General features: G+C 39.4%; 1 protein-coding gene across 1 annotated transcript in view; it reads right to left on the bottom strand.

Moving 5' to 3' along the window:
• The window catches only part of FREM2 (FRAS1 related extracellular matrix 2), a 122,098-nt gene that overhangs the window by 12,548 nt on the left and 94,465 nt on the right, over positions 1 to 15,085 (bottom strand). The window contains exons 15-17 of the mRNA XM_033053389.1: positions 13,345 to 13,476; positions 12,422 to 12,753; positions 2,787 to 2,979 (exon numbers count right to left, since the gene is read on the bottom strand). Of these exons, the coding sequence (XP_032909280.1) occupies positions 2,787 to 2,979; positions 12,422 to 12,753; positions 13,345 to 13,476 (657 nt within the window). The remainder of the gene's footprint in view (positions 1 to 2,786; positions 2,980 to 12,421; positions 12,754 to 13,344; positions 13,477 to 15,085) is intronic.

Below are 15,085 nucleotides of genomic sequence, written 5' to 3'. Positions count from 1 at the left end.
ACCACGGACCCACACAGTTGCTCTAGTAGGCTGAGGAAAATCCACACACAGGTCTGTGCTTGGGCTCAGGCAGCATGGTCAGCTGCCAGGGGGATCTGCAGAAGGAAGAATTTTGTTTCCACCAAGTACAGTAATTTCACGATTACAAGCCGCATCGTTTTGACTATAATTTTGCTCCCACACCGGAAATGCAGTTTATACTCAGGAGCGGATAATATGTGAATAATTTTCTGACATTTCCAACCCCAGAAGTGGAAACCGAGGTGCCGAGTCGAGCACCTGCCAGTAAAACCCGGCATTGTGCGATTGTTACAAATTGGTTACTCCGTTGTGCCGCGGGTGGAGCTGGGCTCCGCGCAGGCAACGTGGTGGCGGGGGGAAGGCGGGGGCTCCTCCCTGCTGGCTGCGTGGCTCAGAGGGAGGCGGGGGGCTCCCATCCCCGCCTTCCACCGCCGCAGGAGCAGGGGGGCTCCTTCCCCTCCTGCTGCCGCTGCCGTGGGTGCTGGCAGGCTCCATCCCCTCCTGCCGCCGCTGCCGTGGGTGCCAGCGGGCTCCATCCTCGCCTCCCACCACTGCCACGGGTGCCGGCAGGCTCCGTGCCCCTCTGCCACCGCGGCGCAGCACCGGGCCGGGGCAAGCGAGCCCAGCAGCAGCGGCGGCCGGCCCCGAGTGGCCCCGCCGAGCGGCAGCACCGAGCTGGGCCACCTGGCCCTGTCGGCAGCCCCGAGCCTTCATGGCCCGGGCCGAGCCAGTAAACCCCGCCATGTCGCGATTCTGTTACTATTTGGCAACTTTGCTGCACGTGGGTCCTCCCTGCGAACGACAGAGCGGCTTATAATTGGGTGCGAAATGTTTGCCAACACCCAGAGATGCGGCTTATAGTCAGTGCAGCTTGTAATCGTGAAATTACTGTATTCAAGCTGACTCCTACCAGTGAAAGCTGCTCCAGAGATACCCTTTATCAGTGCCTCCCTGCCTACTGTGCCAAGGCAGCAACCATCAGTATTAGCTGGAGCAGCTGGTTATGACTTCCACAGCCATCTGCTCTACGGTGCTGTAAACTGTGAAACTCCTTCTGACAGGCTTTGCATTGCTGGCAATTTTTGGCATGAATTTTGCACAAAACAGGACTCATATATTCTAATTTCAGATTACAATATCTTGTTTACACATCAAAAGTGGTTTATTTCTGTAGCTTGCAGCCAAGACCCTTTTTCTCTGGATTTCTGCAAAGCTTTAGAATTCAGGTACTTCCTCCAGTGCTCCCTTACAAATAGCCAGTGATGTACCACCATTCTGCCTACCAGGAAAAAGAAGGAAACAGGAATGATCCCCCTGAATGTGCTGGAAATCTAACACACCAGTGTGAATGTATACCACCTGTACAAAATCATCTGTACCAATCATATTTCTTGGTACAACAGAAATTACTATATATTCATGAATAAATTAGGGCTTTAGAAGCCTTGACTGCTTTACAGTGTTACTCAAAATTTATGTAGGACAACTATATGAATTGAGAGGTATGGAAAGAAACTGGAAACTAGTTAACCCCTCCCTGCTCAAAAAAACAACTACTGAAAAAATACTACCTAAAGTGAGACTGGGACATGCTGGGAGTTGTTTTGTACTGGTTGTTTTCAAAGGGAACAGAAAATGTTCAGCACCTCCAAAGATGTGGCCATCAGCTTCTTAAATGGAAAAATTAAAAAATTAAAGACAGAAAATGATGGCAAAGATGCACCATGTAACTGCTGAGATAGAGGATTAGATTTGGATGTTATTTGGTGACTAGCACATCATATGATTTGTGGCACGTGGCTTATTCTTTAGGCATGGCATGATATGTACTTCATTCTTCATGCACTGCAGATTACCCTTGCTGCTCCTCATTTCCTGCTCTCAACATAAGGACAGAAATGGCACAGCAATGATTTCTGTAGTTCATATACAGAGTTAGCAGAAGGAAAAAGTGATTTTAGGTTCCCAGAAGTCCTGAAATTGCATATATACATAATTACAGCTGGTATCTGTATTTTACCTTAAGCTGAGAGAGATAGGAAACACCTGAAGTGTAATGCTGGGAAATATTACATAAATTTGCATAAAAAGAACAATGCAGCACACAGGTGTAACTATATATTTCAATCTTGCACCTACATCTGTATGTCACTATTTGTAAAAAGTAAATTAACTTTTTAAAAAATAAATTCTGCAATGACAGTTTTTGACTTGTTGACTAGTTAAACTCACAAACACTTACTGACAGTACCCAACATACTTTAGAATGTCTCAGAGTCTACTACTCACACAGAGGACAGGCCTCCATTACGTAGTTCTGTTTCTTTTGGATGTTTCATAAAATTTTCAGAATATCAAAAGTTTCTCAAACTGGCCATTCAGACTGAGGAAAAAATGGTATCACAGAAATCTTCAATTATTTTCATTAAAGTGCAAAAATCTTGTGTGCTAACAGAATATGGTTACATAATGTACCCTGAAGTTCTAAGTAGATATAAATGTTTTAAATTTTGCACATGTACTTCAAATATAACAATACAGTTGTCTTTCTCTGCAGTAAAAGAGCTGATGTCAACTTCACATTATTTTCATAAACACTCTAGCAGACACCTGAGAGTGTTGGGAAATGACAGATTGCAATTGATAATAAATGAAATTTAATTTATTTTTTTAGTATTGGAACGATTGAAAAACCATCCTCCTGCGTGCCAACCATAGTCCTGGTAACAGAGCGTGAATTCTATGCCAAGGAACGCAACACCCACCTTGGAGCTCTGCCTCAGGTGGGCTGCCGATCCCATCCTTCCACAGGATGGCAGTGTCATACACAAAAGTCAGCCGGAGCTCTGACTGCAGGTCGAAATGCTGCCAGCCCCCAACGCCCACAGGAGAGTGGAAAACGTAAGAGACGTACAAAGGGACTCTCAGTGTGACATAGGACTGCACCAGGTTGAGAACCTGTAGAAACCAGAATTGTGTATTAGGGTTAGGGATCATGAACAACAGCTTCACATAGGCAAGACGAAGGCAAGAGAAAGGGAAGGCAGAACTTGAAAGAAATACTGTGACTCAATCAAATTCTCTCTTTTTGCAAACTACAGATGAAGTGCAAAACCATGTTTCAGTGGTTTTCAGCTGAGCTTACATCCCTTCAAGTTTCATCTTTGTACTTCAACCGATAAAACACAATCCCCTCAACTTTGACTCATGATTTTTGTTCAGGTTTTTTTAGTACATAAACAACACAGCTGCAAAGGAAGGCTTTAGAAATTTTTCAAATATGCTTTTGCATTTGCTCTACGGTTATACCTTAACCAACTCTTTTGTTTACATTCTTGTTACTATCAACTAAGAAACATTTCTGCAAGATGCTGAAATTGCTTGGATATCATTGCAAGATCCTTGGACTCTACTTAACCACCTCTGGAACTCTTTCTTGCTTTGTGCATAGATGATAGCTAACACGCTGCAAGCAAACACAGAAATTATACTGTTCTTCACTGCCTGGAAGAGCTAAAAATAATAAGTAAGCTGATATGGATTTAAAAATACAGCTTTTCTTCATACAAAAAATGTGCTGTAATTATCAAAGAATTGTGCTGTAATTATCAAAGAATTAGGTATTCTTTATATATATTTTATGAAAAAAGACAAGAAGAACAGTGTCAGTAAACTGTCACCTCTTAAGACAGCTCTTACATGATACATGGGTCTAAACCTGTCTGGAGAACTTGTCAACTTGTTTTGTTACAAATATTTCATCACTCACATTTCTCTGACTAAAAAAGTGCAGTCCAGATCCTTTTAGACCATTATGGATTTTCTTAGAAATACATGGGAGAAAAGATATTGAGATCATCTCCCAGTGGGAAACTTTTCAAAGTCATAAAAGCTGTTGAATTCTCATTTAGTTCCAACAGAAATATATAAATTTGCACATCTGAACATTTCCCTGATTACCTTACATCTTTCCAAAGAGTGTTTTGCACTACCAAAAATCGCCAGCATTCAAGGAAGTTTACAAACTGGATTCAACCTGCTGCAAGTCAAGAGGCTGAATGACCATCACCTTACAGCTGCTTTACACTTTGAAAAGCCTGACAGAGCTTTCACTAATATAATGTAACCACAAATTTACTGCTTGCACTGACTAAATACTTTGACATAATTAAGAACTTAATTAAGGCAAATGTTCATAGTTGCCACAACTCACTCTTATGTGTGACTCTCCTTGATCAGCACTCTGTGCTATCAAAACGTTTTTGACTTGTACTGTTTTTGACTCATTGCATAATACGTGCCAGCATTTAGACAGCAGTCATTTGGAAACACACAGTATCACAGAATCAAAGAATTTTAGGGGGAGAAGGAATCTCAGCAGTTCATCCAGTCCAGCCCACCTGCCAGGGAAAGGGTCACCTAGAGTAGGTTACACAGGAGCATGTCCAGGTGGGTTTTGAATGTCTCCAGAAAAGGAGACCCCATGATGTCACTGGGTAGCCTGTTCCAGTGCTCTGCACCCTCTATATTCTTTCCCATGTTGTGATGGAACGTTTTCTTATTTTAGTTTATGGCCATTGCTCCCTATCCTGTCATAGGGCATCACAGAAAAGAATCTGGCACCATTGAAAAGTAAACCACTAACAGAGATTGGTAGATGAGATGCTACAGTTGCAGAGTATATTAATATTTCTTTGTTGGTTTTACATAGACACAATCAAGAACTTCTATTGGAGCAGAAAAAAATGTTTTTTTCTCTCTGTATATTGGATGATCAGTTGAAGTTAGGAAAAAAATATTATTTAGCACCATTTAAGTTGCAAGAATATCTTTGGGATACTTGCATGAGTAGCTGAGAAATTATTTTGGACAATTTTAAATCATTCAAAATAACAATGTAATATTCTCACTTCTATAAAAATATATAGCAATGATGCAAGTGTCTTATGGTTTGCCTCTGATGCAGGGGTAACCTCAAAAATTTTTCATTTCCTGGACCAGTATCAAAAACTGAATGAATGTATTTGATTGTATAAAATATTGTAAAGTCATCCCAGACAAACTGTGTTGGGTTTTCTCTCTGCCTTTTTGTTCTATATCTGCATGCTGCACTGTAAGAATTAGACACTGAAGCCAGAGATCTGAATTTAGTTTGCTTATAAGGAAGAGACAAAAATAAGTGGAACAGGATTTAATATATGCCCATTATTTTCTTAAATAGAAGCATACATAATGCTCAATGGTAAAGTAGAGGACTGGAATATCAAAGTGAAAATTTAATGACCTCGAGGATTAGATTAATAGCAGTGAGATGAAATCTTATAGCTTAAAGTATAAGGTAATAGAAACCAGTCACAGGGATTTCTGTTGAAATGAAAGACATTCATTAGACACAATAGAGGGGAAAGAAATTTTGTTATGTGAGTTGATCACATCATAACCACGACCTTCCTACCCTCTCCATGTGCTATGATCCTAAGATAAACTGAGGAATGGGGTGGAAATTAGAAGCATGCATGCCATTATACAGAGCACAAGTGAGAGCTTATCTGGAACAGCTTTGATCATCCAGGCTTGAAAAAGTCTAATTTGCATTGCAGACTGCAGAAAAAGAAATCAACATAACCAGAGGAATGGCAAAACTATCTGATGAGAAGAGTCTAAAATAGCCCTGCTGTTGAGCCCAGTACAACAAAGGCTGAGAGGGAGTAAGAATGCTGTCTATATACATCAGCAGACTAAGTGCAGAGAAGGGCCACTGATGATGAAAGATAGTGCTGACACGGGAACAAATGGGCATAAGATGGCCATGACAAACACAGCCTAGAAATCAGAAGAGTTTCCAGCCCTCAGTGTGGTGGCATTCCACAAGAATAGTGAGGCCATGAAATCCTGTCAGGTTTTAGATTAAGTTTACTAGAGTTGGAAAGACATTATCTAGACTTAAGGTAGAGGCCTGGATAGGGTGATCCACAAAACTCCTTCTAGCTCAGTACCTTATGACACATCAAGCTAAAAAATCACCCCTCATTACAAAGTTTTTATTGTCTTTCAATGTATCATTGGATCTTCATGCCAACTGTGCATAAAGCAAGCCACTAATGAGGTTTGTAAGCCACATTTTAAGGTTTCCTTGGCTCCATTTAATGGGACCATAGTGTTAGGGAGCTTGGCTTATTTGTACTGGTTGAAATCTAGTGGCAGGATCCCCTCTGGGGCAAGTCTGCCAGGAACTCTGTTCCTCTGCTCCTCTGACATATTACTGCTGGGGAGAAATCTGAAATATCTCCATTTCTAGGACTGTAGAATTTAAAAGGTTCTTCTGTTTTAGTAAAACCTGCAAGAGGTGTCTGGGCAGCAGAGTTGCTTCCTCAGCTGGGAATTTATTTGTGTACTCACATGCTTCCATCAGTATTGCTGCCCTTACGTGTGATTCACGGCAAGGATGGGGGAGGAAGGATTTCTTGCTAAAAGCTCATTGAGTTTTCATACACACAAACCCTTCTACAGGCACTCATGGATTTGCAGGTCTGGAGGAAAACCTACAACACTGATAGAGAATTACTGAATAAATAATTCTCTCTAACAGTAAACAAAAACTTTCAAGAGCTTCTCATTCCTACAAGGGGGAATCAACTCTTCTATAGGTAGAAGAGAAAAATATCAAGACATGGTACACTAAATAATCTTTTTGATACAGTAAAATAAAATAAAGAGGAAGTCAACTGCAGAGGAAAGCCGTGTCAAACTGAACAGACACCACCCCACCCCCCAAATGAATCGATGGAATGTGTTACACAGATGGAGGAGTTTGACTTCTCCAGCCCTCCCAATAATGCTGTTTAGACAAACATGAGAAAACATTCTTTCCATTGAGTTATCTTTCTTTTCCAGCACTGCATGCAAAGCCTATTGGGAGTAGCCAGCTGTTCATTTTCTATCTCAATGTGACACTGATGAAACCAAAAGGGTAACTTAGAGCTGTGTAAGTGTAGGATCAGCTTAACTGCTGTGGAGAGACAGGACAGGTGCATTATGTATCCATGCAACCTATGCACAGGAAATCTTACCAGTTACACTGACAAAATTACATTCAGTAAAATCGATTTTAAACAATAATAAGTAGGTGTGAATTTTAGTCTTCTGAGACCAGGAGAGAAATACAGACTACAGCTACACCCTAGATGGAAAGGAAAAATTGTGCCTCATACTCCATAACAATGCCAGGTTCGGAGAACCTGAGAAGACAGAAGACAAAAATTGTTCCAAGGAGGGAACAGACTCTTACAGATAATATGTGGAAAAATTTAGATAAAAAACATCAAACAGTGCACCTCAGAATTCACATGTGTAAGAGAAGACCATGATTTATACTGGACATTGATCTAAGAAGTAGGGCTTCATACTTTTCTTTTTGGCAAGACAAATTATCACAGATTATAAAGTATGGTTTAGAATACTGACAATTCCCATTTAAGACTTAGAAAATATTAATGGGAGTTTCTATAAGTGTTTTTCTTTTCTTCCCCTTTCAGATGCAATCTGTCAAACTTCATTAAGTAAAATACACAATTACTCTAAGATTCTGTCAAGTAAAAATTTAGAATATTTACAATAAAAAATATTTTCACTAAAGGGTTTGTGGCATGGACTCTGTTCTACATTTCTAGCATGCTTTATTTAGCTGGCTTACATTTCCAGAGGGCAGAGCTTGTCAATATGTGTGTGTGTGTGTGTACACTGATAGTACTGATAAAATTAGAATTAGACATTAGAAATAACACAAGTTAATGTTTTATTTTGTATATCTCAATGAAACAGACTTTACATGAAAATTGTATTTTTATTTTTCAAATTACCCTATGTCTCGTGTTCTATTGCACTTATTTGCAGTGTCTGTGAATTTGAGTCACAAAAGCTTAACAATGTTATCAATTAGCTGTTTACACATGTCAGTATGGCAAAACTAAGATTTGGCCCTAAGAAGACACCCAGACAGGTAGGTCATAGGTGAAATGCAAAGCAGGTTTGTTTAAAGAAGTCTGAATGGAGAAGAGAATGCAATACAACCTTGAAATGCCAGTCCCTTGAAAAAAATTTAACCTCTGACTTTGCTACACAGCTGGTGCATTCACTTTATAGTTTTTTTTTCCTTAACAGCTTACTAAATGCACATGTTTGCAGCTAGAGAAAAAATGTTTGTCTTTTAGTGAGGTTCCATGTCAAGAGAACATGAGCTTGTACACTTTTCTTAAACCTGACTGGGGTCGCTTAAGGGAATATAAAAATCTGAAGACAGACATTTCTGTCTGTTTGCATTTTACATCTAGTGAGGTTTTCAGTATAGTTGAGTTTTCATCTTAAAGTATAATTTTGGTAAAACTAGTTGCAATAAAACTGGAAATATACTGTTTCTGTGTAATAAAAACCCTGTGCAAGCTGCCTTGTATAAGGTGCAGCAGTACATCAGTGATTTTAAAACCTGCTTGCAGATGGGATTTTGAAATGCTTACTGCCATAACGTGTAGCATAAATATGAACTGAACACACTGGAAGAAAGACATTTTCAGTTTGGGCCAAAACCAACTGGTTTTTGAAGAGAAAAAAAACGAACTACTCAGCTATACTCAATGACCATAGTTTCAAGGTATAAAGCTATATATTCAAGTATTTTAATACATGTTCTTCACCTTCTTGTTCCTATAAAACACTTGATTAATGAGCTGTCATTAATAAAATTAGTTTGAATGACAATTTCCTTGCTTCCCTATTCCAAGTCTGGCAATGGACTGGAACTACAGAAAGCAACATCCATATATAAATACTAGGCCAGAAGCACACAGAAGCCTTCAGAAGCCAAACTGCCTGGCTACAGCAAACAGTTACAACAGCAGGAAATGAGATCAAATGATACTTCACACTCCAAGAAATAAGTGTAGCCCAGTACTTTAATGTACACTTATTAAAGTATGGACACTTGCTTGGTTTTCACTGTCTCATTTTTTCACTTCCTTTCATAAATATCTGTCATTGTTTTAGAACCTGTGTTGTGAGAATGTGAGATGTCTGTAGTACTTACTTGACTCTCACAATGTCTCCATGAAGTCCAACCTTCATCAGCTGCTTGAAAATAGCAGAAGACTGCCCTCAAATAGGTGAGTTCCCCTATTTTAAAGCCTATATATCCAAATGTAGACACTGAATTTTAGACTGTCACTGTAGGTTGTCCTAAAGAAGACTGCTAATCATCACAGCTGACCTCAACAAGGACAGAACTCTAATCCAAATTAATTAGCTCAATTTAAAGATGAGCAGGTCTTTAATTTTAAGTAGAAGTTCTTTAAATTGCACATCTGAGTCCATGTTTAGTTACACTAATGCCTGGTTTTTCAGTTGTGGGCAGACCCCAGGAACAAACCGTCAAGCTGTACACTGAAAGGAGTGCTGCATCTAGCTCACACAGGGTTTGCTCATGCACAGAATAATTGAGAAAGAGAGTGGGTCACAATCAAAAGGCCTCAAAGGGGGGAAAAAAAAAAGAAAACTAAGACCTTCTCTGTATGTATTATGACAGTTCATGAGTTCATGGGAACTGGCTAAGACAGCTGAAGCCTTCAGCAAACACTAGGAGCTGTGCCAGAAGAACTGCACCAGCTGCAGGTCTCCTACCTCACTTCTTGCTCACTAAAGTTCATCTTCTTTCCCTACCATAGCAGGAGTTCCCATAAAGTGAAGGCCCACATCATTTGAGATATTGCCAGTTCTTAGTGTGAACTTTCTCTGAATCAACATGGCTGTCTTTGTTTGACCATACAGGTACTAGAGAACTAGAATCAAGAAACAAAATTTTGAGCCTAAAGATCTAGCCCAAGTATCAGGTAAATTGAAGATATTAAATTTGCTGTTGTAGCATGATATGGTAAGAGTGTTTTTGTTATTTATCCGTTCTGTCTGTATAATAGAATTTAGGCCTCCTTTGTCTGCTAAAAAAATGGTGAAAAACATAGCTGCCAGCTTTCCTCTCACAGAAGAGGATTATTAATTGTTCGCTGAAGGAGAAAAAAAACAACAATGGTGACAACCACAGAGATAGGGCACTGACTGCCTCCCCTCTCAGCTGGAGGGGGTCATGTGAAGATAAAGACCAAACCTGGAGGAGAATTAAATGGAGGTGGGGAAAATAGGGAGGGCAGTGAAGCGCGTACTGGCTGCGAGGCAATGCCTCACTGCTAGAAGTAATTCAGCTTGATATTTCACTTAACACACTGTAACCTTTTTTCCATAACCTAGAAGGCACTAAAGAATGACCTCAGCTGCAGTTTCACGGCTCTCCCAGCTCATGTTCATCCCACTCTACTTGTAAATGAGAGAGCTTACATAAAGTACATAATACTTCTGAAGCCTAAGGAAAGTACAGCTCTTTTCTTTGGCCGCATTGCCACTTATCCATGTCCTCCAAAACTGAATATACAGGTTCTTCCAATTTACTAAATTATTGGGATGGTACTTATTTCCTCCTCTGTTTATATGCACACAGAAATAAATAGGTGTTATTTAAACACACATTTGTATAAAGGAGCAATTCTCCCTTTTTCTCTATAGGACACAGAAGAATTTAAAATGGAAAGGATTCATACCATGTCTTCCTTCCTTTTCACTGAGGGAGAAGTGGCTTGCATAGTTACAGATGCTTCAAGCTGTGTGTGCTTATGTTGTGTTGTTTGGGAGATAAGAATATATGGTTGCATATTGCCTGGGCATAAGGAGATAGTCAAAGGAATGATGAGTCAAAGAAATTAAGAAATTAAATCATTCTAAGAACAGTGAAGACTGCTGTCATTTTTATCTTGTGGGAATGTGTAAGGTTTACATCCCACACTTGGATGGCTTCCCTTTCTCTCTGACAGCTTCATAGATCTCATGGAATGCACCTGTAGGAGGATCTGCTTTCAACAGAGGCCAAGCCCAAGCACAGCATGGACAGTGAGCTTCCAACATGAAGGCAGAGACCTTGAACCGTCTCTGTAACAGACAAGGAACCAGAACTGATGACAAAGCAGTGAGATTACATATACAGCAAGGCCTTTGTATTTGAGATGGGCAGAAACTCCATTTTATTCTTGTCTTCTGATTTAGAGTATACAATCTCTAGTTAAGAGGGGCAGAATGTTAGGAAGTTAACCACGTGCTGAAGAGATCCAGGTGCAATTTCTTGTCCAGCAAACTGACTGTATGATTACCTCTGAAAACCCATGGAGTAAGGTGGACTTTAGGCATGTAATTATAACAAAATCAAAACAAACATAAAAATCAGTTTATCTGATTAGATATCTCTATGTCCATCATACTATGCTTTTAGTAGTAAAGTAGATTTGTTGTATATGCTTATATGTTTCTGTGGGCATCTACACACTTTCCACATCTGCTTTATGCCTTTTGGGACTAACAAAATGAGAATTTGTGCAAATAAGTCTGCTGAGGTCTCATAGAAGATGGATCCCTAGCAAAATGTCAAAAGAGCATAGAAATTACAGCCATTTCAAAAAGCAAGCTCATTCTTTTCATAGTGGTTCAAGAAGGAAAAAAGTGTACCCAAAAAGTGAATTAGTTGTGGATAGACTTCTCTGATATGAGTCCTTCTTCCAGCCTGTAGGATTATTCCCCAAATGTATTTTTCTGTACACAAACTTCATAGTTACCGCTGCTGTTCTTCAGAGCCTGAGTGGGATCAGACAGGCTTATATAGTAATTATACAGGGAAGACCCAGGGATTAATTTCTCTGTCACTGTTCCAGAAGAAATCCTGCACCCTTTTCTTTCCACATTATTATCCATTTCTAGAAATCATTTTCTAAAGTACACATGAAGTTCTCTCCAATTTCTTGCTTTTAACTCCCCAACTAGTTTCACAGTTCTGTTCTTCAGCCATTCCATATTGGCAGCTTGTTTTCTTTTCTGAACAAGTAATTTTCTGCTGGGCAATGTGAGACCACTGTGCTGTCTGCACTGATGGGTCATGTTACCCAGTGAACAAGAGACCAGCAAAGCCAAGCTGCTGGTAGGACACTGCAGTTCATTGTTATCAGCAAGAAGTCCCTCCACAATGTTTTAAAACTGCTTTTTAAGATATAACACAATAAATATTAAATAGCCCAGTGCTATCTATGTGCTAAAAGCATTTCTTCAGAAGGCTTTCATTTTAAGAAAAGACTAAATTGGCTCACTATACAGTAAAAGGTGGATTGGTTTGCCTCAAAATACCCCAGAACCGCACTGGGAGCAAATCATAACAAATGTCATCCAGAACAAATTATTCTCTTATTTCTACTAACACAGATGTATTATAAGGGAAATATTTTATTGCAAGAATACAGTAAAAAATCAAGTTCTAGTTCCATACCTGTCCATCTGTCCCAATGGTGCCTCCACAATCTGTGAGGAGCTCGGACATGTCATAGTAGCTGACAAACTCCCACAAGCAGGCTTCCAGGTTCAGGTTGCGGTAGAAGCGCAAGGTATTGAAGCCTCTGATTGTTGGGCTGTACTGATAGGGAATGGTCTCTCCAATAACATCTGGATTCTTGGTGGCATCAGTTAAAAAACCATGGTGGGTCTTTATTTCTGTGTAATCCAACAGGTTGGAGCACTTATGGTTTCCAACTCTAGTTCCATCAGGACTAAGTGTCAGCTCAAAGTTGGAGAGCTCTCTTGTAGAAATAACAGGGAGCATGCCTAAAAACATTAATTTATAGCATTATCACTACATGTCACCTGTCAGACCTGCTTAATTCAGCCAGACTTTGTCAAACACTAAGCATGTTATGCCATGCTTTTGTATTTAGTACTGAGACCAACTACTGTACTTTAGAATTGAAAGAAAGTTGATATGCTAATATGTATGAGAATTTTACCCATAATAACTCTCGGTATACTATGAAGACAAAATATTTCTAAACATATTAAAATTTAAATATATTAATATACAACATATTATTAAATTTAAATATAGTGTGAATAGCAATTAAACGGTATACTTCAATGCACTTCAAAGGAATTTTACAAAGCTTAGGTCTAGCCCAATTTATGTAAACTATGCAGTTAATCTGAAAATGCTATTCTTCACATCAGAGACTATGTATCAATACAGTAGCTTATGGACCTGGTTGCAAACTGCACTTATGCATTCATAACATTTTTCTTTGGTCCTACGGTTAAAAGATTACATTATTAATTTGTCCATTTAAAATAACTTGACCAATAAAATAGCTCAAATAACAGCATATTGTACAAGTTCTCCTAACTCCACAGCTGATTTTCTCATACCATCAATATGTGGCATTGTGACTGTCAGTTTGATGAGGTTAGCATATTCAGGATCTTCTGGGCCAGTGTAGCGCAGTTTGGCAGAGAATGGCTCTGCTCCAACTACTCCTGATATACGAGGCTGACAAAGACCTGATGGAAAAAAGAGAAAGCAACATTACTTTATGTCCGTAGGAAACAATCTATACCTTCCCTTTCACTATTTTACATGTACTTTTCTTCCACGGTACACGTATACAAAACAACGAGAATTTTCTTGGACGACAGGTAAACAATTTGAGAAGCAGTTTCCAGAGGTTTCGATAGGAATTTATGCAAAAGAAGATTCAAACAGAAATGATTACTTGATCAACAGGATCACATTTTCAGAGCAATGTGATGATTTTGCATTGGTGTTTTTTCAGTTGCATATGTCAACCTTACTTGCAAAGCCAGTGCCAAGTGCCATACTTTCTTACAGAGGTCTTCAGAGGCATATTCTTTAATTCCTCCCACCATCCTATGTTTTATGGAAGATACCTGACCAGTGTTCAGTTGGTTTTGGCACTGGATTGCACTATGCAGTGATATGCCCTCACAAAAATTTATGACTCTCCTGATCTATCAGTAACAAAAGTGCAGTTAGAAAGATTGTGTCACAGGATATCTAGAAATATTCTGCTTAGAACCGAGCCAGCTCCAAAGCTGGATCAAGCTGCTTTAGGAACTTGATTAATCGCTTGTTAATTTGAATTTTTAATTTCTCCAAGAAAGGAGAATGTGTAACTTATTTTGGTAATTCTTTCCAGTGTTAGTTCAGTGTGTACCAGTGTTAGTTCAAGTTTGTAGGACCATAAAATTAGGTTTGTAATCATATGATCTGAGATATATGCAACTTCTAGCTGTATAGTTCAATGCAGAAGTGTCTGCATTCTGGTCACTTTGTCATGTGACGGCCAAAGGATTACAAGGTACTCTAAGTGAGAAACAAGCAAATGTGGTAAACCAAAACAGTTCTCTTTGCCCATTTCTGAAGGATTTCAAGAAAAAAGGAGGCAGGGCCCTCCTCTTGGAGAGCTTATTGGTTCTGGGGGACCTCATCTTGCTCAATATCTCCAAGCTGGAATCATCTGTCAGGACAAAATAAAATTTCTTCTCTGTACATGACAGTTTTTTGGTTGGTTGGTTTGGTCAGTGGTTTTAGTGCTTTTTTTCTCCTCAAATGCAAATAACATTGCTAAAAAGACTAAATAATTTTTTTTTTTGCACAATCTGAATTTCTTTTGAGAATTTGGTCTACGCAATGGAGGTCAGGTGTCTTCAAAGTGGAAAATACTGAGGATTTTCACAGGTTGCTTTGATCATTGCACTTCTTGCCTTCCACATCACAAGCTGGCTCAGATACTGTAAGCAATTTATGCATGGCAACTCAGTCCTGAGCCCGAGTTAATTAGCTCTGCTAATTTGTCAAGTGTAATCCAAATAATCGTTATTACAATAACAAAGTCAGTCTGTTTAATATAAAAAGAAGGATGAATAAGTATGAATGCTTTGACCAGAGAAAAATTTTGTCTTAGGCCCTGTTATTGGGTCCAGTTGCTTTAGCCTTTAGTCAAGGAAGACTTCAATTCTCAGGTGTCCAGTGAGGCCTGACTGCCAAATGAGGTTTTTCTTCTGACTAGGCTTTCACATGCCACGCCCACATGTATTCTCCAAAGGAGTGACACTGTACTGCATCATTACTGCAGCTGAATTCAAAAGT

Source organism: Catharus ustulatus, chromosome 2, assembly GCF_009819885.2.
Source record: "Catharus ustulatus isolate bCatUst1 chromosome 2, bCatUst1.pri.v2, whole genome shotgun sequence".
Classification (NCBI taxonomy): Eukaryota; Metazoa; Chordata; class Aves; order Passeriformes; family Turdidae; genus Catharus; species Catharus ustulatus.
The sequence above is the reverse complement of the archived record's forward strand: the minus strand, read 5'-3'. Positions and strand labels throughout refer to the sequence as shown.